The 23,553-nt window shown below is 42.4% G+C and overlaps 1 protein-coding gene across 1 annotated transcript; it reads right to left on the bottom strand.

Moving 5' to 3' along the window:
• Window positions 1–4,314: 4,314 nt before the first annotated feature.
• LOC120063721 (guanylate-binding protein 1-like) lies at window positions 4,315–17,995 on the bottom strand. Its single transcript, XM_039014016.1, has 10 exons — window positions 17,943–17,995; window positions 17,111–17,305; window positions 12,413–12,540; window positions 12,145–12,254; window positions 11,345–11,541; window positions 7,514–7,756; window positions 7,114–7,394; window positions 5,895–6,107; window positions 5,632–5,734; window positions 4,315–4,767 (listed from the first exon to the last, which is right to left on the bottom strand). Exons 2-10 carry the CDS (start codon window positions 17,280–17,282, stop codon window positions 4,325–4,327), a joined length of 1,890 nt encoding a protein of 629 aa, XP_038869944.1. The 5' UTR covers window positions 17,283–17,305; window positions 17,943–17,995; the 3' UTR covers window positions 4,315–4,324.
• Window positions 17,996–23,553: the final 5,558 nt, after the last annotated feature.

Genomic DNA, 23,553 nt, shown 5'->3' with positions numbered 1-23,553 from the left:
GAAACACTGTGCAGCCCTTTTCATTGACGTGTCTAAGGCTTTTGACACTGTGGATCACTTGTTACTCATTCAGAGGCTTTGTAGCTGGTTTGAAAATGATTTAACGGACAGAACGCAATGTGTATTTACTGATGCTGTTCAATCAGGTTTTCTGGGTGACCCACAAGGATCGATTCTTGGTCCAGTTATTTTCACTATTTACATGAACAATATTGGTTTATCTGATAAACAATGTACCTGTACTTGTATGCTGATGACACTGTTGGGTATGCTATTTCTCCCACGGTGTCACGTTCCTGACCTATTTCTGTTAGTTTGTTGTATGTGTTAGTTGGTCAGGACGTGAGTTTGGGTGGGCATTCTATGTTGTCTGTTTCTATGTTGGTTTAAGGGTTGCCTGGTATGGCTCTCAATTAGAGGCAGGTGTTTGGCGTTCCTCTAATTGAGAGTCATATTTAGGTAGGTTGTTTCACAGTGTTCGTTGTGGGTGGTTGTCTCCTGTGTCTGTGTATATGTTTTCACCATACGGGACTGTTTGCGGTTTGTTCGTTTTATGTAGTCTGTTCCTGTTCATTGCGTTCTTCACGTTATATGTAAGTTCGTCGTTCAGGTCTGTCTGCATCGTTTATTTGTTTTGTTTGTTTATGCAAGTTTAGTTTGTTTTTCCGTCGTGTTCAATAAATCATGTCATTTCACTACGCTGCGCCTTGGTTCGATCACTACTCCTCCTCCTCTTCATCCGAAGAGGAGGACTACCGTGACAGAACCACCCACCAAATTACCAGAACCAAGCAGCGGGGAAAAGGGCAGCGACAGCAACCGCAGAGATCCCAGGATTCATGGACATGGGAGGAGATCTTGAACGGAGAAGGACCCTGGGCACAGGCTGGGGAGTATCGCCGTCCCAAAGCTGAGCTGGAGGAAGCGAAAGCTGAGCGGCGGCGATATGAGGAGGCAGCACGGCAGCGGGACAGGTATGAGAGGCAACCCCAGAAATTTTTGGGGGGGGGGCTAGAGAGGAGTGTGGCTAAGCCAGGTAGCAGACCTGAGCGCACTCCTCGTGCTTATTATAAGCAACGCGTCACTGGTCAGGCACCGTGTTATGCGGTTAAGCGCACGGTGTCGCCAGTGCGTGCCCATAGCCCGGTGCGCTATAGAGCAGCCCCCCGAAAGTGTCATGTGAGTGTGGGCATCCAGCCGGGGCGTATTGTGCCTGCTCAGCGCGTCTGGTCTCCGGTACGCAGTTTCGGTCCAGGGTATCCTGCGCCGGCTCTGCGTGCTGTGTCTCCGGAGCGCTGGGAGGGTGCAGTGCGTCCTATGCCTACGCTCCGCTCGTACCGGGCAAATGTGGTAGTGGAGCCTAAGAGAGAAGTGCGCGTAGTAGGCACTAGATCTCCAGTGCTCATCCACAGCCCGGTTCAACCTGTGCCTGCACTCTGGAGGGTACGGGCTGGTGTAGTATTCCAGCCTGGGGGAGTGGTGCCAAGGCTGCGCACCAGAGCTCCAGTACTCCCCCACAGCCCGGTCCTTCAGGTGCCTCGTAACATCAAGCCTCCTGTAGGTCTCTCCAGCCTGGTGGGTCCTGTGGCAGCCCCACGCACCAGGCTGTCTCTCCGTCTCCTCCCTACAGGTGTGCCCGTCTGCCCAGCGGCGCCTGAACTGCCCGTCTGCCCAGCGGCGCCTGAACTGCCCGTCTGCCCAGCGGCGCCTGAACTGCCCGTCTGCCCAGCGGCGCCTGAGCTGCCCGTCTGCCCAGCGGCGCCTGAACTGCCCGTCTGCCCAGCGGCGCCTGAACTGCCCGTCTGCCATGAGCCTGCAAAGCCGCCCGTCTGCCATGAGCCTGCAAAGCCGCCCGTCTGCCATGAGCCTGCAAAGCCGCCCGTCTGCCATGAGCCGCTAGAGCCGTCCGCCAGACAGGAGCCGCTAGAGCCGTCCGCCAGACAGGAGCCGCTAGAGCCGTCCGCCAGACAGGATCAGCCAGAGCCTTCCGCCAGACCGGATCAGCCAGAGCCTTCCGCCAGACCGGATCAGCCAGAGCCTTCCGCCAGACCGGATCAGCCAGAGCCTTCCGCCAGACCGGATCAGCCAGAGCCTTCCGCCAGACCGGATCAGCCAGAGCCTTCCGCCAGACCGGATCAGCCAGAGCCTTCCGCCAGACCGGATCAGCCAGAGCCTTCCGCCAGACCGGATCAGCCAGAGCCTTCCGCCAGACCGGATCAGCCAGAGCCTTCCGCCAGCCAGGACCTGCCAGAGTCCCTCAGCCAGGACCTGCCAGAGTCCCTCAGCCAGGACCTGCCAGAGTCCCTCAGCCCGGAGCTGCCGCCCCTTATCCCGGTGCTGGCCCTTATCCCGGTGCTGCCCCTTCATTTAGGTGGGTTTAGTTGGAGGGTGGTCATTGGGAGGGGGATACAGAAGCGGGGAGTGACTATGGTGGTGTGGGGACAGCGTCCGGAGCCTGAGCCACCACCGTGGTCAGATGCCCACCCAGACCCTCCCCTAGACTTTGTGCTGGTGCGCCCGGAGTTCTCACCTTAAGGGGGGGGTTATGTCACGTTCCTGACCTATTTCTGTTAGTTTGTTGTATGTGTTAGTTGGTCAGGACGTGAGTTTGGGTGGGCATTCTATGTTGTCTGTTTCTATGTTGGTTTAAGGGTTGCCTGGTATGGCTCTCAATTAGAGGCAGGTGTTTGGCGTTCCTCTAATTGAGAGTCATATTTAGGTAGGTTGTTTCACAGTGTTCGTTGTGGGTGGTTGTCTCCTGTGTCTGTGTATATGTTTGCACCATACGGGACTGTTTGCAGTTTGTTCGTTTTATGTAGTCTGTTCCTGTTCATTGCGTTCTTCACGTTATATGTAAGTTCGTCGTTCAGGTCTGTCTGCATCGTTTATTTGTTTTGTTTGTTTATGCAAGTTTAGTTTGTTTTTCCGTCGTGTTCAATAAATCATGTCATTTCACTACGCTGCGCCTTGGTTCGATCACTACTCCTCCTCTTCGGATGAAGAGGAGGAGGACTACCGTGACACACGGTTGACCAAGCTCTTTCAGAGTGTTGGGCTCTTATTTTTCAGAGTAAATAACCCACGGACACTAGAGAACTTTTAATCAAGTTTATTCTTCCCAAAGGTTCTATAAAGCTGAAAACAGACAGCAAAAGATTTCAGACTTAACAGTTTATATGCATCCTACTTAAGACACTCCCCTTTCTCTCCAATCCTTACATGTTATGGCTCTACAGGAAGCTAATAAAGAGGGTAACAGGATTCCAAACATGTATTACTCTCTTAAGAGAATCTGTCCTCACCTCCTGACCTCAACGTTCATCTAATACCCAGATGTCCATCTGTCTCCCCTGTATCAACACATTGCTCTCCTCTCCTCCATCAAACACATTCCAAAGCCTTCTTCTTTCTTCTGAGAACCATTAACTTCTAACATAACCCAGTCTCTTTCATTTCCTATCATTCATTTAATATCTCAATGTTCAAAGTTTAGCCGATTCCAACAAGAGCTACAGTCTGCATTTGTTGCTTTCCAGAAAATCTTTGTTGATCTGAAATTGGTACTTAATGCAGATAAAACCAAGTGTACAGTATGTTGTTTTCCAAAACACTTAAAAATGTGGATGGGGCCCACATTGATCATGGTCCAGCTTTTTCATATCTGGGCATCAGGATAAACAAAAAGCATACAGAGATCCTAGATCCATGTGAATGGCATCCAAGTTCTCCTCCAAGGACACGTTTCAGATACTGTAGATACCAAACATGGATATTACTGTAACATACATCTCAATAGTCATTCATCTGGGTACTGTAACAGAGAGACATTTTGTCCTCTTGACAGAGGAAGGGAGGACTGGCCCCTACAAGATTCTTTGTGTTTTGGGCCATTTGCCATGTGGCCCCAGGTGACATAAAGCACACATTTGATTGCAGGGCCTACGACATCTTAAACTAAGATATAGGGTTCACAAAAGGTCAATCAATCACATTTATTTTTTAAAGCCCTTTTTACAACAACAGTTGTCTCACAGTGATTTACAGATACCCAGCCTAAAACCCCAAAGAGCAAGAAATGCAGAAGCATAGTGGCTAGGAAAAACTCCCTAGAAGGCAGGAACCTATGAAGAAACCTAGAGAGGAACCAGGCTCATGCGGCCAAGAACGCCAGATAGATATTCAAGACGTTCAAACTCATAGATAACCAGCAGGGAGAGATAAACACAATGATGGTTATAGAAGACAAACACTTCAACGGTTCAAGACTCAATATCAGTTTACTTTTCATAGTCAGGCAGTGAGGGGAGTAGTGAAGGGGAGTAGATCACATTACAATACAGAGTCGTTCAACAACTTGTACGGGGGCCTGTGTTTTATTGTTGAGCGCTGACATTAACGCTTCCATCTTTTTGTTCTGTTCCTCAGCCTGCTGCTTGTAGTCATCCAGCAGAGCCTTCTGATTCTGGGTATTGGCGTCCCTTTCCAATTGATTATTCTTCTTTATCTCCTCGATCTCTTGCCTCATTAGCTCAGCCTTCTCCTTATGGCCCATCTCCAGGAGATCTTTCTGCTCCTGCATCCTGCGGTCCAGGGTCCTGTTGAACTCCTGCTGCTGTTGCTTCCTCTCCTCCTCCATCTTCTCTTTCATCTCCTTCAAGTACTTCTCCTGGCCCCTGCCAATGTTCTCAATGGTGCGCTCCATCTCTGCTTTTTGCTCATTCAATGCTGCCTTCTCTTGCTCCAGCTCAGCTGTTTTCATCTTCTCAGCTGGAAGAGCCAAGGAGAGAAATAAATATTTAGGAATACTGGACAACTCATTTTCTCATACAGTTTCACACACATTAAAACCCTCTAGAGTCTATTGGCACAACAGTGTGTCAATCTAAGTAACAAAATAAAAAAATCCCATTAAAATCTGCCAGTTAAAGCTAGAGATATGTATATTTGCATTGGGCTGCGTCTCAATCCACCACATCCACCTATGTCACCGATCTGCATCAGAAGGTGGAAAGGGGCAGAGCTACTGCGCTGTTTGTCAGACCAGGAGACATCCCGCAAATCGTAAATCAGAGATTAGGTATTCATTCAAAAATCAAGTTAAACACTATTATTTAGGCTTGCCATAACAAAAGGGGTGAATACTTACTGACTCAAGACATTTCAGCTTGTAATGTTTAATTAATTCGTATCCCATGTTAAAACCATAATTCAACTTTGACATTGTGGGGTATTGTGTGTAGCCAGTGACAAGACATCTGAATTTAATCCATTTTAAATTCAGGCTGTAACCCAACAAAATGTGGAAAAAGTCAAGGAGTGTGAATACTTTCTGAAGGCTCTGTAAATAAAATATGATTTGCTTTGATTTTAATTCTTCTTTCAAAATAGTAGATACTAACTAAATGCTTATTTGTCAAATCTGCCATTTATATGTTCTAGTCGGCCACCAATAATACAATCCAATTTGGATATATTTGGTTATTTTTACTCCATACTTAGAAGTTGTCATTTTGGGCGGGGCCTGGCATTAGGGCGGGGCCACCGGTCTTGTTTGCATCTTCTGAACATTAACCTACAACAGTAGATTATTATTTTATAATTGGAAGTAAAAAAGATTGAGGTGTGGCTTACCTTGGATTTTTTTCTCATTTTCAGTCAGTTGTTTGTCAGCTTGCAGGATGGAGTTGGACTCTGCACTCTTTCCCTTCAGGAACTGCTCCAGAACCTCCTCAGCCTGCAGAAAACAGGCCTTATAGGTTGTTGCATTGATTTTGATTCAAACCGTAACCAGGTGACTGAAATTAGTTGAAAATTGGTCATTACTGACTAATGATGGATGTTTTTGATTCTCTAATACACTACGTTGTTGATGTTGTTTGGGTTCTAGCTCTTACCCTGACTCCTTTGTTGGGCTCGGCCCGGTACTGTGCCACTATGTTGTCATGGTGATTGCAGTAAAGAACATAGCCTCCCGGTGTGGCGTACGTCCCCTCCTTCATCCCCTGATCCATCGGAGCAGACAGATTCTCCAGAAGGGCCTTGCACTTCTTCTCTGAGGCATCGTTGTTTTGTTTGAAAAGGTCGGCGTAGTGGTTGCCAATGGCCTCCTGAAAGATTTATTGGGAATTTTCAGAATCAGGTGTGTAGAATATGATAAAAGATAGGACAATTATAGAAAGACAGTTATAGAAAATGTTTATTAGCGGATGCTAACATTGGAGAATACAGAATACACCACATGAGAAACACAGCAGCTGTAAGTCCATCTCGATACAATAACACCTTGTAGATCAGAATGTTCTCTAAGAAGCAACATTTTAAAGCATACAAGGTCAGATTGACCTTCAGCTGACACCAGCTTCAGACATGTGAACCCTGGTATGAACTGATACTAGCTTCAGATATGTGAACCCTGGTATGAACTGACACTAGCTTCAGACATGTGAACCGCGGTATGAGCTGACACTAGCCTCAGACATGTGAAACCTGGTATGAGCTGATACTAGCTTCAGACATGTGAAACCTGGTATGAGCTGATACTAGCTTCAGACATGTGAAACCTGGTATGAGCTGATACTAGCGTCAGACATGTGAAACCTGGTATGAGCTGATACTAGCTTCAGTTATGTGAACCCTGGTATGAGCTGTTACTACCTTCAGACATGTGAAACCTGGTATGAGCTGATACTAGCGTCAGACATGTGAAACCTGGTATGAGCTGACACTAGCTTCAGACATGTGAACCCCGGTATGAGCTGATACTAGCTTCAGTTATGTGAACCCTGGTATGAACTGAAAAAGATTTACATTTTTGCTCCATATCTATATTAGGCTTTTATTCAATATAGTGTAATTTTTACTCCGAGATTAAAAATCAAATCTGAGCACTGATTTTCACAGTAGTGTTCTTTTGTCTCTAGAAGTTAATTGATTGAGGAATTGCACTGCTTGGTCACATTCCACCTGGTGTCCTTGGGTCCTACTGGTGTTACTGTTACTGGTGATTATCATTTTGTTGCATAAGCTAATCAATAATTTTTCAATTGAACGGCCTTGACGATGTTAAAAGTGCATTGTGTGTACCAGGCACAGATCTCAAAGGATGATCCATACCGCAAGAGCTTTCAAGAATTCCCCATTTTCGTCTTTGAAGGATCGCTTCATAAACGCCTGCGTGGCCTGGGTCTCTGAGCGAAGGTGGTTCTCTGACAGCTGATTGATGTCCACCGGGAATAAGGCCTTCACATCCTCCATTCCCTTCTGGTACACCGCCAGGCCCTCATCCACAGCAGCCTGGTTCTCAATTTTAGCCATGGCCAGCACTGCATTCTCCAGACAGGGCACATTGCCTTTGGCTATGGTCTCCACATAGGTGGTGACCAGGTGCCCCAGCACTGCAATCAGACAGGTGTGAGGAAAAATATGAATGTTTGAATTTAGTGCACAATACAATTTAGAATCAATAATTGTATCCATTTTCACATACTGTACTGTAGGTAGATATCTGACTCACTCTCTCCGGTCAATGTGTGTCCCCCTATAACAGTCTTCATACGGCTCTCCTGGAAAATGAAGCGGCAGAAAGTATCTGCGACCTCTCTGAAGCTTTCAGAAAGCTCAGCCTCGTCCATGGAGTCCAGTCGGTGCATGTTGTCAGGAGTTGTAGGGGAGGGGAACACAAAACACTTGCGTGAGGGGAAGAAGTTCCGGATGCACTCTCGTGGAACGTTGTATTCACTGATCTTTTTACCATAACCTGAAAGATAACATTGGCATTAGTGGATTTTGTAGTACAAGCAGATCTTGGGTATGTCCCAATAATATATATTTTCTCCTCCAACCTATCAGAGCTCTTACAGCATGAACTGACATGTTGTCCTCCCAATCATAGGATCAGAGAATGAATCTACTACTGATAGCATAAGCTACAGCTAGCTAGCACTGCAGTGTATGAAGTAGGGTGAGTAATTGACTCAAAGAGAAAGACAATAGTTTCACAGATTTTAACAAATTAATTTCTTTAAAAATGAAGGAGAAGCGATAGAGAGAGTGTATATTTTGTTGTATTTTTTCTACTTTCACTTAGCTAGTGAATGTAGCTAGTTAGTTTAGCCTAAAACAACCGGCTCAAACAGCGAGTGATGCTATGTTACCTAGCTGATTGTCTATCCAACACTGGAACTCTTCCAAGGTAAGATTTTGGTTTTACTAATTTATTCCCACCGGGGCCCGCCGGTTTAACTGCTAAACTGCTTGCTGACTGTTAACTGTAACGTTACTGTATGAATGTAGCGGGTTTAGTAACACCTTACTTCTATTAGCTATGTTGACTATGATGTTAGCTAATGTGGTGACAATGATGTAGACTGTGTGTAGTAGTTAGCGGTTATGATATGAAGGTTTGGCTTGGATTTTTGTTGTTGTTGTCTGGTCACAGACAGCTGATGCGTTGTGCACTGAAGTCTACAAGTGAAGGGAAAATGGTGACAGGTGGAGAGCGTGTAGACGTGAGAATGAAATATATTTATATATATATAAAATGAGCAAAGTGATCATGCTGTTTGTATGTGGCTGCTATGAAAGTGAACAGTGTTTGCGTGTGATCAGGGCTGTATTCATTCCGCCGATTCTGTTGAAAAACATTTCTTAAGCTTTCTGCCAATATCAGATATGTCTCCTGGGAAAAACTTACAACCTCATGCTAATCGCATTAGCCTACGTTAGCTCAACCGTCCTGTGGAAGGGACACCGATCCCGAAGAAGTAATTAAACTGGGTGAATGGAATATGAATGACAGTCATCCAATATGCTGTAATAGAAATAAGGCCATGCTCATGAAAAAAAAGAATCTTCCTCCCTCATCTTCAACGTCACCGACCGCCTCTGTTTCATTCATCTGCTTGATCTTATATTTAGCGTCACATTGAAGTGTTTTACCACGTTCTTTTCAGGACAACCAGGATGTAAAACAACAATTTGACATAAACAGTTGCATTTGTGAGATTTATTTCAAATGTAAAAAATAAATAAAAATACGGTCCGACTTAACAGAAACCTGATAAAAAATAAATTCATAAAAATGCTGTAAGTCAGGAAATTGTTTGCTCAGTGGGAAGTAAATATACAACTACTCAGTGACAACTGTGTGGAGTTTGGAGTTTGTGAAAGCAACTATGTGATCTTATTACAGTATTATAGACACTATGTCCTGGGATTTACTATGATCTTCTATGTAGAAGAACCCCTTACAGTATTATAGACACTATGACCTGGGATTTACTATGATCTTCTATGTAGAAGAACCCTTACAGTATTATAGACACGATGTCCTGGGATTTCCTATGATGTTCTATCTAGAAGAACCCCTTCCTGTATTATAGACACTATGTCCTGGGATTTCCTATGATGTTCTATGTAGAAGAACCCCTTACAGTATTATAGACACGATGTCCTGGGATTTCCTATGATCTTCTATGTAGAAGAACCCCTTACAGTATTATAGACACTGTGACCTGGGATTTCCTATGATCTTCTATGTAGAAGAAACGCTCACTTTCTAACGACTCTTGTGTAGCTTACATGTGTGTGTTTGTGAGTGTCTCATCTTTTCATTTTAGGGTCATAATAGTCTGTAGCTCAAACTGTTAGGACATTACAGACGTTTTTTTGTGAGAAAACCGTTTTCGGGATCCGTCCACAAACTCCTCTCTATCTCAGCCCCCATTAATCACACAAGTTAATGGTTGGCATCTGCGGATACAGAAGGAATAAACAAATACAATGCAAAATATACATATGTAGCTGAAACGCACAATGTTAAAAAGGGCTGAAATCACGCCGGTGTGATTGTGGGACTCAACCCGGCCCCTATGCGCTCTGTTGCCAGTTAGGGTGAGGCTACTTGAAGAGAGAGGGCAGCCAGGTTCAGTAGGTTCTCCTCGCTGCCTGTGCCTGCTTCTGTCAAGCACCGTTTGCCTCTCTTCCCAGACATGTTGATGAACGGTCCGGTCCCACCCCAGTAAACCGTTTCCTACCTGGACTTTTGAGACTGGAATAACTAAGCAAGTGCTGCATATTACTAACTAGTCCTACCTGCCCACGGTGGAGTTGCTGGGGTAGCTCTCTTGTTAAGAATACGTAGCGTAAAGTCACTTGGTTATTCTAAATAGACTGCTTCGGTCAAAGATGTTAGCTAGGCTACCTTGCCAGAGCCCTTTTTGCTTCACGCAGGTTATACAGTTTCATGGAAACACTACGTATGTTGGAAGCTTGTCTATGTTTAATGTTCCCCCCTTTGTTACCCCACATTCCACGGTGTCAACGGGGTTCAGGGGCTATATCAATCTCTCCAGGGTGAGAGTGAGAAGTTGGGTATTTGTCCACAAGGGGGCGCCCCTCCCCCATAGGTGGCTCATTACTGAGATTCATTGCTGATCCCTGCCTGTAGCTCACTGGCCTCTGGTGTCTAGTGATACAGGTTATGGTCTCTATAGGTGATTAGTTGTTGGTAGTGGAGTTGAGGGAACGAGCAGGGTTGGACACGACCACCCTATTATCCCACACAAAGTCTCTGTGGTTCATATGAGCCCCCAAATGAGCTGTCTGTCTCCAGCTCAACACTTTTCATTCCTGGGAATTATATTAAATTACGATTCGCTCCAGTCTGTTACAACAGCAGACTGTCCCATTCCCAGCTATGTTACAATGTATTTTGTCGCCAGTAGCTATGACTGGTCGGTAGGGTAACCTCCATGATAAGGCTTTTTCCCCAGGTCTATTTGTAATGCATGCCTTCCAGCGCTGGGTGCCAGCCGGTTGGAACGCATCTTACCGCCTAAACCGAGTGAGGCTCGTCACTGATCGCCGGAGCCTGTGTACCCAGAGTGGGCTAGGCTTTAGGCAAACCTTGGCACATGAACACAGGTTTTTCAACTGAGTCCCACAGTGTTCACGGGTGTCCAAAGTGTTGTGTCTCCCACATATGAGTTAGATGAAAAGTATCCCATCTCCATGTTGAGACACACAGTTGTCAAGATTGGTGGAAGAATCTCTCCCAGTCCAGGACTTCATTGGCCTTATCAGGCGTGATTGTAGATCCTTCATCCGAAGTCGCGAGAGTGTGACTACCCATAGTATGTTGTACAGTAGTTATAGTCATAACGCTACGCTTTGCATCATACCGTGGTATATTGTTGTACTCCTTCAGGGAACAGTAGTTATAGTCATAACGCTACGCTTTGCATCATACCGTGGTATATTGTCTGATATACACACAGCTGGAATGCTGTTTGAACCAATCAGCATCTAGGTCTCAAACTACCTGGTTTATAATAATCAATATCACCTTTTTTGAGTTGCAGGGAATTCTCCAGATACTCGTCTGGAGTGATTTCTCTGCCGTCGATCTCGAGCTGTAGAGTGAAATCTCTGACGGTCCACACAAAATTAGGGAAGAACTGCGCAAACTGGGTGCCCTCTCCTTCCTCCTCATTGTCAGTGGAAGACTTCACCTTGATCATCTCTGTCAGCTCGTTCACATATCTGTAGGACCGGTTGAGGATTGATACAGAAGTTCCCAAAGCTCATGTCAGTGTCATGCACAGTTTGTGTACAGGGACTTGAATTTCAGGGAAGTGAAAAACAAACAAACAAAATAAGTAATTTTCAGTTTAGATTTCAGCTGACACAGCAACGTCATTTGTTTGAAAGTCACAGACATTGCTTTTAGTCAACACCAGCTCTTCATGTTCACTAAAGCTAAGAATCAATCCTGGGAACCGGCATCCTGAGATTTCTCAAACCCTTTACAGTTTCCAGAGAAATAAATTACTACGTAGAACTGATAAACACGACATATGCAACTTCCATATAGTATATTTAATTAAATGGAACATATTTAGTTGGCGAATTATGAACATTTAAATTCTCTACCATATCAGTGATTAGGTCTAGCCTACAATTAAATAATGTTAAAAATATACATACAAATTCATGAAAATGTCCATCACAATTAGCTAGGCTACCACTAATATGTCTGAAATGACTGTAAAAAGTCTTACAAACAAACTATCATATCAAATACCACAACAGATTATGTCCACAAGATGCCACAGAATGGAGAAACATTTGAACCCAAAAGGATACTGAAGCTTCTCCACAGCATCATTGTTGATGGTCCCTTGACTGTTGTAGACCAGAGTACTGCTTAACAGAATGGCCAGGGAGAAGATCCAGGCATCATTCTTAGAATCCCCCTGAAACAAGTATCACAACATGTATTGGATCTCTGACTAAGTAATCATCTCATTTAAATGATGAGTGTGCAGATATGTGTTCACTGTGCTTTGTTGGTAAATGAAGGAATGTGAATCTTTAATGTGGATTGTAAAGAGATTGAACTTTGACCTCCCACCTTCTCCACGTCCCCCAGCCCCTCTGTATCCAGCAGCACCAGGGTGTGGTCTGTTTTTTCAGGATGAGGGACACACCACATCCAGATGCCCTTAGTCTTGGACTGGATGGTGGCTCCAAGGGCAAAACCTAAATCAACAGAGATTATTGAGGACATTTACAGTATAAATATTAAACCAGCTTATAACACTGTTACAGAGCTGGACCAGAGCTACCGCAGACCAGAACTAGCTAGCTACTAGCTAAGCCTTAGACCAGAGTTAGTGTGGACCAGAACTAGCTAACTACTAGCAAAGCCCTAGACCAGAGTTAGTTAGTGCGGACCAGAACTACTGCAGACCAGAACTAGCTAGCTACTAGCTAAGCCTTAGACCAGAGTTAGTTAGTGTGGACCAGAACTAGCTAACTACTAGCAAAGCCCTAGACCAGAGTTAGTTAGTGTGGACCAGAACTACTGCAGACCAGAACTAGCTAGCTACTAGCAAAGCCCTAGACCAGAGTTAGTTAGTGTGGACCAGAACTACTGCAGACCAGAACTAGCTAACTACTAGCAAAGCCCTAGATCAGAGTTAGTTAGTGCAGACCAGAACTACTGCAGACCAGAACTAGCAAAGCCCTAGATCAGAGTTAGTTAGTGCGGACCAGAACTACTGCAGACCAGAGCTAGGGGGGAGGGGGAGATAGTTGCCCCATTTTATGGGACAAAAAGTATTGGTACAATATTTATCTGTTTTCATGGTCCACATTAATGTACACGTGTTTAGAAACATATTATTTTGTTATTTACAATAAAAGTGACTCCAAAATGACACAATGCATTATTTACCATTAATTTCCATTTGGCACAAAATAATCTGAAACGCAACCTAGTCAGTTGTACAACTCAATGCATTCAACTGAGATGTGTCTTCCTTATTTAACACCTTACCTTACATTTACATTTACATTTAAGTCATTTAGCAGACGCTCTTATCCAGAGCGACTTACAAATTGGTGCATTCACCTTATGATATCCAGTGGAACAACCACTTTACAATAGTGCATCTAACTCTTTTAAGGGGGGGGGGTGGGGGGGGGGGTTAGAAGGATTACTTTATCCTATCCTAGGTATTCCTTAAAGAGGTGGGGTTTCAGGTGTCTCCGGAAGGTGGTGATTGACTCCGCTGACCTGGCGTCGTGAGGGAGTTTGTTCCACCATTGGGGTGCCAGAGCAGCGAACAGTTTTGACTGGGCTGAGTGGGAACTGTACTTCCTCAGAGGTAGGGAGGCGAGCAGGCCAGAGGTGGATGAACCTTACCTTACCTTACCTTTTTAATTACTATGTAGTTACAATGTAACAACCTTTGCAGACAACAGACTAACCAGGAGAAATTAGAGACAGGAGAACATTTCAGTTTGACTTCTCTTTAAAAAGGTTTTCAAAGTTGAGAAAGTAACTTCAGAAGCCAGCAGATTTCATTATTTACCAACAACAGCTGCAAATTCCAATAAAACAACATGTTTAAAATTCACGTTCCTTGTCTTGTCTAACAAAACTATCATGAATCTAGTAAATATGTTTGTGGTTCAGAGTGCAGTATTTATTTAGTTTAATAAGGGAGATGGAGATGACAGGTTATGATTGTAACCATGGTGATTTTTATTTATTTGTTTCTCTTTCTCAAAGCAAAGGGAAAGATCATTTTTGGATCTGTAAGGAAAATATTTTCATGACTTTATATATATACTATACTTTATATAGCTAAATTACTACATGTATTTTGTTTTTGGTAAATTGTCTGCTTTTTGTGCTTTGGATTTAGTTTACATAGGCCTATGTAACAACAAATGTCAATATTATACAATTCCAAAGTAGTTATTGTCTTTTGTTTCATATTAGTTCACTGTTTACTGTTCTACGTTTCATCCTTGTTACTTTGCAGAGGCCAAAAAACTCTCATGGCCATTGGAGAGGCCAATAAACTCTCATGGTCATTGGAGAGGCAATAAACTTTCATGGTCATTGGAGAGGCCACTAAACTCTCATGGCCATTGGAGAGGCCACTAAACTCTCATGGCCATTGGAGAGGCCAATAAACTCTCATGGCCATTGGAGAGGCCAATAAACTCTCATGGTCATTGGAGAGGCCAGTAAACTTTCATGGCCATTGGAGAGGCCACTAAACTCTCATGGCCATTGGAGAGGCCAATAAACTCTCATGGCCATTGGAGAGGCCACTAAACTCTCATGGCCATTGGAGAGGCCACTAAACTCTCATTGCCATTGTTTGTTTGTGGGTCTCAACTCTGCCTTTGTCTCCAAAGTGTTACTGTTGGCATTGTGTGTGTCCTTCACACCTTCTATGTGAGTCACTGTACAGATAAAGTTCAGGCTTGGTGTTTTTACTTCACAGTAATGTTGTTTTGTAAATTTAGTCAACTCTAGTTCTGTGTGTCTTACAACAATAAATCAGTTTATTTAATTGACTACAGAGTGGAGGATGCAGAGGATTTGAATGATGACATTTGGGAGCCACCCCTCCCCAACAAGCTGCTTTTAGTGAAACAGAAGGACACTAGGGAAGTAACCATGCTCACCACACAACATAAGGCATTCAATAACAACCATGTCTCAAGGAGGGTGAAAAGGGAAGAATGTCCCCATTCCTGTTTCTGTGAAGGACTGCAATGCCAGCATGGGGGCGTGTCAACCTATCTGATGCTCTGATAGGCTACTACCAGGTCCTCCACAAGACCAGGAAGTGGTATAAGACTTTTTTTTACCACTTTGTGGACATTGCTACAGTAAATGTTTTCATTCTCCACAAGCAAATGGCCAAAACAAAAAGTCCAACCTCTCTCCCAGTTGGCCTTCCGATAACAGCTGGTGTGGGAAATGGCTGAATTGTGGGCCCAAAGCAACCTCACAACCATCACAAGACCCCCCTCCCACTCAAAGTGAGTGCCACTATCCAACACACATGCCAAAAGACAAAAAGAAAGAACTGCAGGCATTTCACTAAACACAGACAGGAAAAAAGGGTGCAACGCCAGATCTTCTGTCCGAAATGCCAGTTCTCTTTTTGTTTCCTGGCAGAGAGGGCCTCCTTCAAAGACTAACACGACAAGCTACGGTGAAAGTGAAATCTAATCATCTACACCTGAGATGTAAAACAAACACGAACGCCATTTTGTAAATAGTTCAGCTTATGTCTATTTTTGCACTTTTTTTAGTGAAGGATACATGTGTAACCAAGTTTGTGTTTGATAAGACATGTTGATATATTCTTTAATGTATATCTGTTGCTTTTATGTTGTTTTTGTAAACAGTTCATTTGTATGTGGGGCCAATACATTGGATATGCCTAGGCTAAACATTCAGGCACTTTGGAGAGGCACTTTGTACTTTGGAGAGGTTGAAAACCATTTGTATATCCCTTGTGTGTGCCCCGACACCACCCCAATGTTTGAGAGAAGTTGGTGTTGTAGAAATGTAGTTTTAATAGTGAACAATAACTTATAGGCACAACCAGAGTGAAAAAGCAGTGCAAATACCACATTCAGACAATTTTGAAAGGTTGAAAGGGCCCTTGAATGTACCCTGGATACCCCATAACACCACCCCAGTTTGAGTGAGGTTCTGCCCCTGAACAAGGCAGTTAACCCACTGTTCCCTGGTAGGCCGTCGTAGTAAATAAGAATTTGTTCTTAATGTAACAGTATTGCTTCCGTTCCTCTCCCCGCCCCTACCTGGGCTCAAACCAGGGACCCTCTGCACACATAGACAACCGCCTCCCACGAAGCATCGTTACCCATCGCTCCACAAAAGCCGTGGCCATTGCAGAGCAAGGGGACAACTACTTCAAGGTCTCAGAGTGAATGACGTCACCGATTGAAACGCTATTAGCGCGCACCCCACTAACTAGCTAGCCATTTCACATCGGTAACATTAACTGACTTAAATAAAGGTTAAATAAAATAAAACATATGGTAGAAATATGGTAGATATTGTGTTTTTATACTGAACAAATAGCATTTAGGGATTGCAGATATGTAATAGCACTGGAATTATCACATTTACAGACATATGCCACTTTGGAGAGGTTTAGGGACACTTGGAAACGTCCCGTGACCACACCAGACACCTTTAACTAAAACATCTGCCCATTTCTAGTTGTTAGGTCTATCAATCCCATTTTGTTTCTGACATTGTTCACATGATGTGGATGCCTTCTGATGTGTTTCCAGCTCTGGGAATCAATAATTCACTTATAGCTTGTCAATGAAAGATGACTTTCAAAATACAAAATAAACTATTATTTTGTGTGTGCTTGATCTTGTGTATTCTGAACTATGTAACTCCTATCTATCTTCTGATCATTTCCTTATAATCTCCCAGATCTCCTTTTTCCAAATATACCAAGTGTTGGCATGTCAGAATCATCTAATTACACATGAATGGCAGTTACTTTTGGGTAAGTCTAATTTGGCGGAAATCAACATTTTGCCATTAAATCTAAGAGGTTAAGCACAGTTAATGTCTTCCTGCCATACAAATATTGTACGAGTTTCAAGAATCCCTGTCCTACTATGTTTCTACAGTTATTACTGTGTAGTTTCAGAGTAGTAGGGGAAACTTAATGTACAGTGTTACCAAAAAAGACTGAGGCACAGATGATGTCCAAACCTGTTTGTTAAGTAAGATATAATTGTCTCTCACCACTTCTCTTCTGAGCCAGCTTGTTCATGAGGTAGGACTTTCCGGTGCGATACAGCCCGACCACCGACACAACTACGACTTTCTGTTTCAGTCCCATCAGGTAGTTGATGGCCTCTGGTTCTACGCGAAGTTCTCCGTCGGCGTTTTTAACGAGGCACATTGGGGAGTCCATGGTCAAGTGGCTTAACAAGATCGCTACAAAGTAAATGGTTGATACAAGTTCATCATCATTAATACTTATTTAACCTCTATGATGCTATTCCTTGTCGTGTCAATAGCAAAATACAACACATTTTGCCATCATAAACCATTTAAATTCCAATAATGATCGGTAACAATAATAAATAGTAAATAGTTTGACAGCATCTTAAGACAAAATTCTAATGCAGGGATCTCCTGCTCCAGTCCAGTAGTAACTGGTTCTACAGGTGTGTACTTTAATCCTGCTCTAACTTGCCTGGTCCAAAATATCAAGGTACAGGTTTGTTAGTGCTATTGGTGTGTGTCATGAGAACATGAGAACAATTCTACAGACAAATCAGGGTCGGGAATGCAGCTGATATAGATAAACTCTGAAGAATACCGATCACGAAGGAACTCCTGGGGCAAAAAAATATTATTAACGTCTTCATAAATCTACAACGATCAGAGTTGTTCAGTTTGGTATCTTTAGTACAACAATAGGAAAGTGGTCGCTGAGATCATTTGTAAAGACACCAGAGGCCAAGTTTTTATGGAGCCAATTTGTCAGGATTAGGACAACCAGTGAAGAGTTTGAATACCTGTGGGTTTGGAAATCAGTACTCAGTTTAAAGTCAGGCTTGATACTCACATATACTCGTAGTTTTGCTGACAGTCAAGGATCCTCTGCAAACCAATGATGGCAAAAGCACCACGCAGCAGGCTATTTAAAGGCTGCAGACAGTGAAAGTGAAAGTGACCTCCTGTCTGGTGGAACTCATTCATTACCTAAGTACTAAAAGAATGTGGCATAACAAGAACTACCTCAGAATCCCAGTTGCTTTTATTCATGGTTGCCAATGGAACTGTACAATGTACTAAAGTACAATTCCTTCTAACAACAAGGGCTCATCAAGAAAAACCTTAAAAAGGACTAATTTGAGGCAAAAAGGAGTTGGAGCACTCAACAACAAAGACAGAGATTAATTTCTTATTTGCTCAGTTTTAATCCATTGTTAGTGTCAAGAGAGGAGAGGTGAATAGTGTATGGGGCGAGTAAGACTAGAATGTAGACAGTAAAGAAAAATACCTCTGTGGTTATATCCACGGGGCGGGAAGGTTTAGGGTAATGAAATGTGGTCTGGTTGTAGGGCGGATGGGTGGCAGTCTGGTTGAATAAAGAGAAACTAATACATAAAAAATACATAAATGAATCATCATTGTTGTGTAATTTATATCGGTTTTATCCTTCCTTATTTTTTATCTATCTGGCATTAGTGTTTAAGCCTACATTTTAGGGCCTAATTTTACTCACACCAAATGGCCTACACACAAATCCCCAAACGCTTTTGTGAATGATTGATACAAGTTAATCCTCATTAATACTTAAATATTAAATATTTGAGTTTTAAATATTAAATCCCCCAAATAAACCATAACACTCTCTTTCTTGTGCCGATTGCAAAATACAAGGCCTAGTGTTCACTATCAAGGTTTTAACCTACTGGAGGCTTTCATTCCAACCAAGCATTAACACACTATTCAAATATTTAATGGACGACTGTACTTCCTAATTTGGCCTCGTTTTTCACCATAGCTAATTAAGAAATGCTAGAGGCCATGACTGAATACCCTGGCAGGTTCTGTTGTTTGTCCCTCCTGAGGCATCATAGCCACTTCCTCAAAATAGTGACTTCCTCAAAATAATGGTGCATAAAGAAATCTGTAATTAATTTAGACTTTTTTGCCGCCGAAATCTTAGTCGCGCAATTTTACATCTAGCTAAGATGTTGGGTGCAGAATTTCTCAAGGTAAAAACATTTGCATGAAAAACTAGTCAGTGTACTGCATATGGCGACAGGAAAGTCTGGCAGCACGCTCAGGACTGCTTTCTGAGAACAATAACATGTCATTGTTTTTAAAGAGGCACATTGGGAAATCCATGATCAAAGGATCACCTCAAAGTAGCTAATGGTATAATACAAGTTAATCATCATTGATTCTTATATTAAATTCCCATGATAATGCATTCCACTCTCTTGTGCCAAGAGACAAAATGTATGTATATTTTATTCAAACCCAGCATTAGCACGATATTCAAATATTTAATGTCCAGACTTAAGACCATTATTAATGGATTATTTGAAACAGGCGTATTAGTGCAGATGTGGAACAAAGACTTGGAGATGCCTAGGAGGAATAGGGCAGAATTCAAACTTGAGATGCATACGCACAGCAGTTGTTATTGATTGATAGATTGAATTGAAATAAGTTTAGCCTGCAGATCTAAAGTTAGGATTCAGCCCATTGGATCCCTGAAATGCTGTGTGGATCCCTGATACTCACGTAGACTCGTATTTTCTTTGCCAGAAACAGTCAAGCTGCAAATCAATCTCTAAATGGCAAACACTACACAGCAGCCTACTGAAAGTAGCCTCCAAGACCATGTTGTCATAAGCCCAAATGTTATTTGTCACATGCTTTGTAGACAACGCTGGGTCAATTGTGTGCAGCCCTATGGGGCTCCCAATCACAGCCAGTTGTGACACAGCTTGGAATCAAACCAGGGACTGTAGTGACACCTTTAGCACAGAGATGCAGTGTCTTAGACCACTGCGCCACTTGGGAGCACTGTGGGTGACTGCTCTGAAGACTGAAACCATTTAAATCACCATTACCCTGCTCTCTAAAATCATTGACAGGTGGCATCAGTATGTACTGTATCTTAAAATAAATATTACTTCGGAAAAATATCAAATAATTTGCTTACAAGTGTGACCTTCCTGGTCCCGTCCCTCAAATCCATGAGTCAACACAGGAAGGAGTAATGGATGGATAGTTATTTTATTTCCAAAGCTGCGATCATGGGACACACACAGTATGGATGAATGATGAGTATTAGACGGGATATAACAGCACTCCTAAAGAAGATGCATTCTTGAGTTAGCTACCAACTTCTAAGAGGGAACTTTAGCTAGCATAAAACCCACATGGCAAAATGAGCTTCAGCAAATAACATATAAAGAGTGGCTTATTTGACGCCAAACCAACAACATTAGTTACTAATAACATAAATTGCTAATGTACGATGTAAAATGCGGATTTTATGATATAATGTCAACTTTATACATTTCTATCCCGGGACCATTCAATTTTCAACTAACCCACAGCAATTCTCCATAAATCTGCTTTGGATTACCCAGAATCCCATACTTTTATCACTGAGTGTATTAGACAATGTAAACCCACTAATCCACCAGGAGGTGGCACAATAACCATTTTATGCAGGAATTTAACTCAGTCACACCGTTACATAAGGAAACCTGGTCACAATGGTGGCAGTGGACAGATAAGAGACACATTGTTATACCATGTGTAGATTCAACAGCTTGAATGTGGGCACAATCAGAATGTGGGCACAATCAGAATGTGGGCACAATCAGAATGTGGGCACAATCAGAATGTGGGCACAATCAGAATGTGGGCAAGATCACGATAAAGGACTGATTTTAGCACCAGATATAAATGTTATTCATTATTGAAGAATGTTCAGATGATCATTATGAATCTCTTATTTGTTTAATCTGGTTAGAAAGCGAACCCTTTTTCCATTTGTACCCGTCTTATCAAGAGTTACAATGTTTTTATCACAAAAAAAAGAAAGCTAACCCTGAGACGTCTTAGATGGTTGTCGTGACAACCAGCAAAACACCAAACACCCTTATTGCTAAGATTTTAATCAGATCATGACAATGTTACGATGGTTAGAATGGATTTTATTATACAGGTGGAATATTTAGAGATCTTAGTAGGGCCTAAGACAGCAGTACACTAGTCTAGATGCTGCAAAACATTATTTTTGACCCTCTCTTCTATTGAACATATCCACTGTTGAGTGAAACGCAGGACAACAACTTTACTTAATATAACTAGTGTGAATGAAGTAAGTGAGAGGGATGACTTGACTTTATGTGTAGCCAGATGCGTAATGGCGGATGGTTGTAAATCTGAGTCCATAGAGGTATGCTCAGGTGTTCCGCAAGGTTCTATTTTGGGCCCACTGTTGTTCATTTTGTATATCAACAACATTGGGGATCTTATTGAAACAGCGGATGTTCATTTTTATGCAGATGATACTGTTCTTTATTGAAGTGGTAGTAGTTTATCTTTAGCTTTTGAAAATGCCCAAATATCATACAACAGAATCTGTATGATTTAAAACTGGTTCTAAATTCGGGTAAGACAAAATGCATGGTATTTTCTAATGCCAGACATGTTACTAATCATGTCATTGCTACATTGGCTGGACATACTATAGAGCAAGTTAAAGTGTACAAATATTTGGATGTGTGGGTTGATGATAAGCTGAGCTTCACCGTGCATGTAGAAAACCTGATAGGGAAGCTCAAGCTGAGAATAGGTTTTTATTATCTGCATAAGTCTTGTTTCTCTTTTGAGGCCAGGAAGGAGCTGGTACGATGTACATTACTGGCGGTTTTAGATTTTAGTGATGTTATATACAGTATATGCAGGCCTCAACCACTACCCTGACAGCACTTGATTCAGTTCATCATGCAGCCCTCAGGTTCATTACAAATCAAAACGTCTAACACATCATTGTGATCTCTACAGCGCTGTTGGCTGGTCGTCATTGACCTTGCGTAGGCTTAAACACTGGTATACACTGATTTATAAGGCCATATTGGGTAAAATGCCATTTTATCTCTGTTCTTTTTTAGTCAGGTCGGTAAATAAATAGAAATTATGGTCCCATTCTCATTTGCTTCTAACAGTACCAAAAATTAGAACAGGTCATGGTAGAAATAGTTTTAGTTACTCAGCTCCGTGGCCCTGGAATTCTCTCCTGAACATTTAAAAATTTGATGATCTAGTTTCGTTGGAGGAGTTTAAACACTTGATCGATGTATATATCATAGAAGAGTGTAATTGTCTTTAGGACAGCTGTTTTTAGTCAAGGCTTCCGTGTTTTTAACGTAAAATGTTTTTGTTGTACTGTATGTGTATTTATAGTTTTGTTTAATGTTGTGTTAGTGTATGTAAGTTGTTTTGTCTGAAACATTGTTCCCCCTGTTGCTATTGGAGCAAGTCTCTCTTGGAAAAGAGATGTTCTCTCAATGAGAAAAACCCGTATAAATAAAGGTAAAATAAAATAAAAAGTTGCGGCCCTCCTGGAGAGACTGCAGCCATTGTCCCTACTTCTGGCAGAGGTGTTGTCACTGGAGCCTGGATTCCTCTTTTTCCTTTTGTAGGTCAATTCTTCCAGCTGAAGCCGAGTCAGTTTTCTCTGAATGTTTCTTTCTTGTTTTGTAAGTCTCTGTTCATCATTTTTGTGTGTTTTTTCAAGTCCTTTCTTTTTCTCTAAAGAAAGTGTAGAGGAAACATCTCTCTCTTCTTCCAATTCCACTTCTCCCTTTATTTCCACTGTTCCAGACACCATCAGAAATTGTCCATTGGTGTATGCTGGAGGTTCTGTAAACCTCCACCTTCTTCCTGTCTGACTTTTCATTGTCTTTCTTCAACATTCCTCTAGCTGTCTTTATACTATTCAACAATCCCTCTCCTTCTACTTTGAACATTTTCATCACCTCCGTTTCTCTAGTTCGTTTATTTATCCTTTTCTTTCCTGTGTCCTTTGCTTTATGTTTTTTTATTATAGTTTCCATTTCCTCACACACTGAGACATCAAACGTTCCCTCCTCGGGCCATTTAGTACCCATTTCCTGGTGCGTTTTTCCCATTTCTTAGACATTTCTATTAGTTAGTTTTTGCCTAGCGGATGCCTAGCGCTCAGAACGTCTACTGCCGATTTACTCATTATTGCGGCCTGCGTCTTTTTGGTCTTCCTACCGTCAGTCTCAGTTTTATACCTTTTTCTGTGTTAGGTCTACCAAGTACTAGTATTTTCATTAATATTAGTTTATAGACCATTTATATTTTGTATTATTGCTGCTCTTTCATGTAATTTTCCTGATCTATTCTCACGCTACGGATATTCTTGTTTCCGGGTTTATTCTCAGTTTATTAGTTTCCTGTGATATTCGTTTTTATTCTTTCTTTGCTTATTCTTTGCTATTTTAGTTTTATTGTGCTATTCCCTTATTAAAACCCCTTTATCTTGTTCTTATAGTACTCCCTATAGATCCAGGGCTAAAATCTTTAACGGTCTGTTCAAGCCATAAAGACTTTGACCAGACCCTATTCTCTCCTATTTATATCCATGTTATTTTTCTTTCTCTGATTAT

The sequence above is a fragment of the Salvelinus namaycush genome, chromosome 19, assembly GCF_016432855.1.
Source record: "Salvelinus namaycush isolate Seneca chromosome 19, SaNama_1.0, whole genome shotgun sequence".
NCBI classification, from domain to species: Eukaryota; Metazoa; Chordata; class Actinopteri; order Salmoniformes; family Salmonidae; genus Salvelinus; species Salvelinus namaycush.
This window is presented reverse-complemented; position numbering and strand designations above follow the sequence as displayed.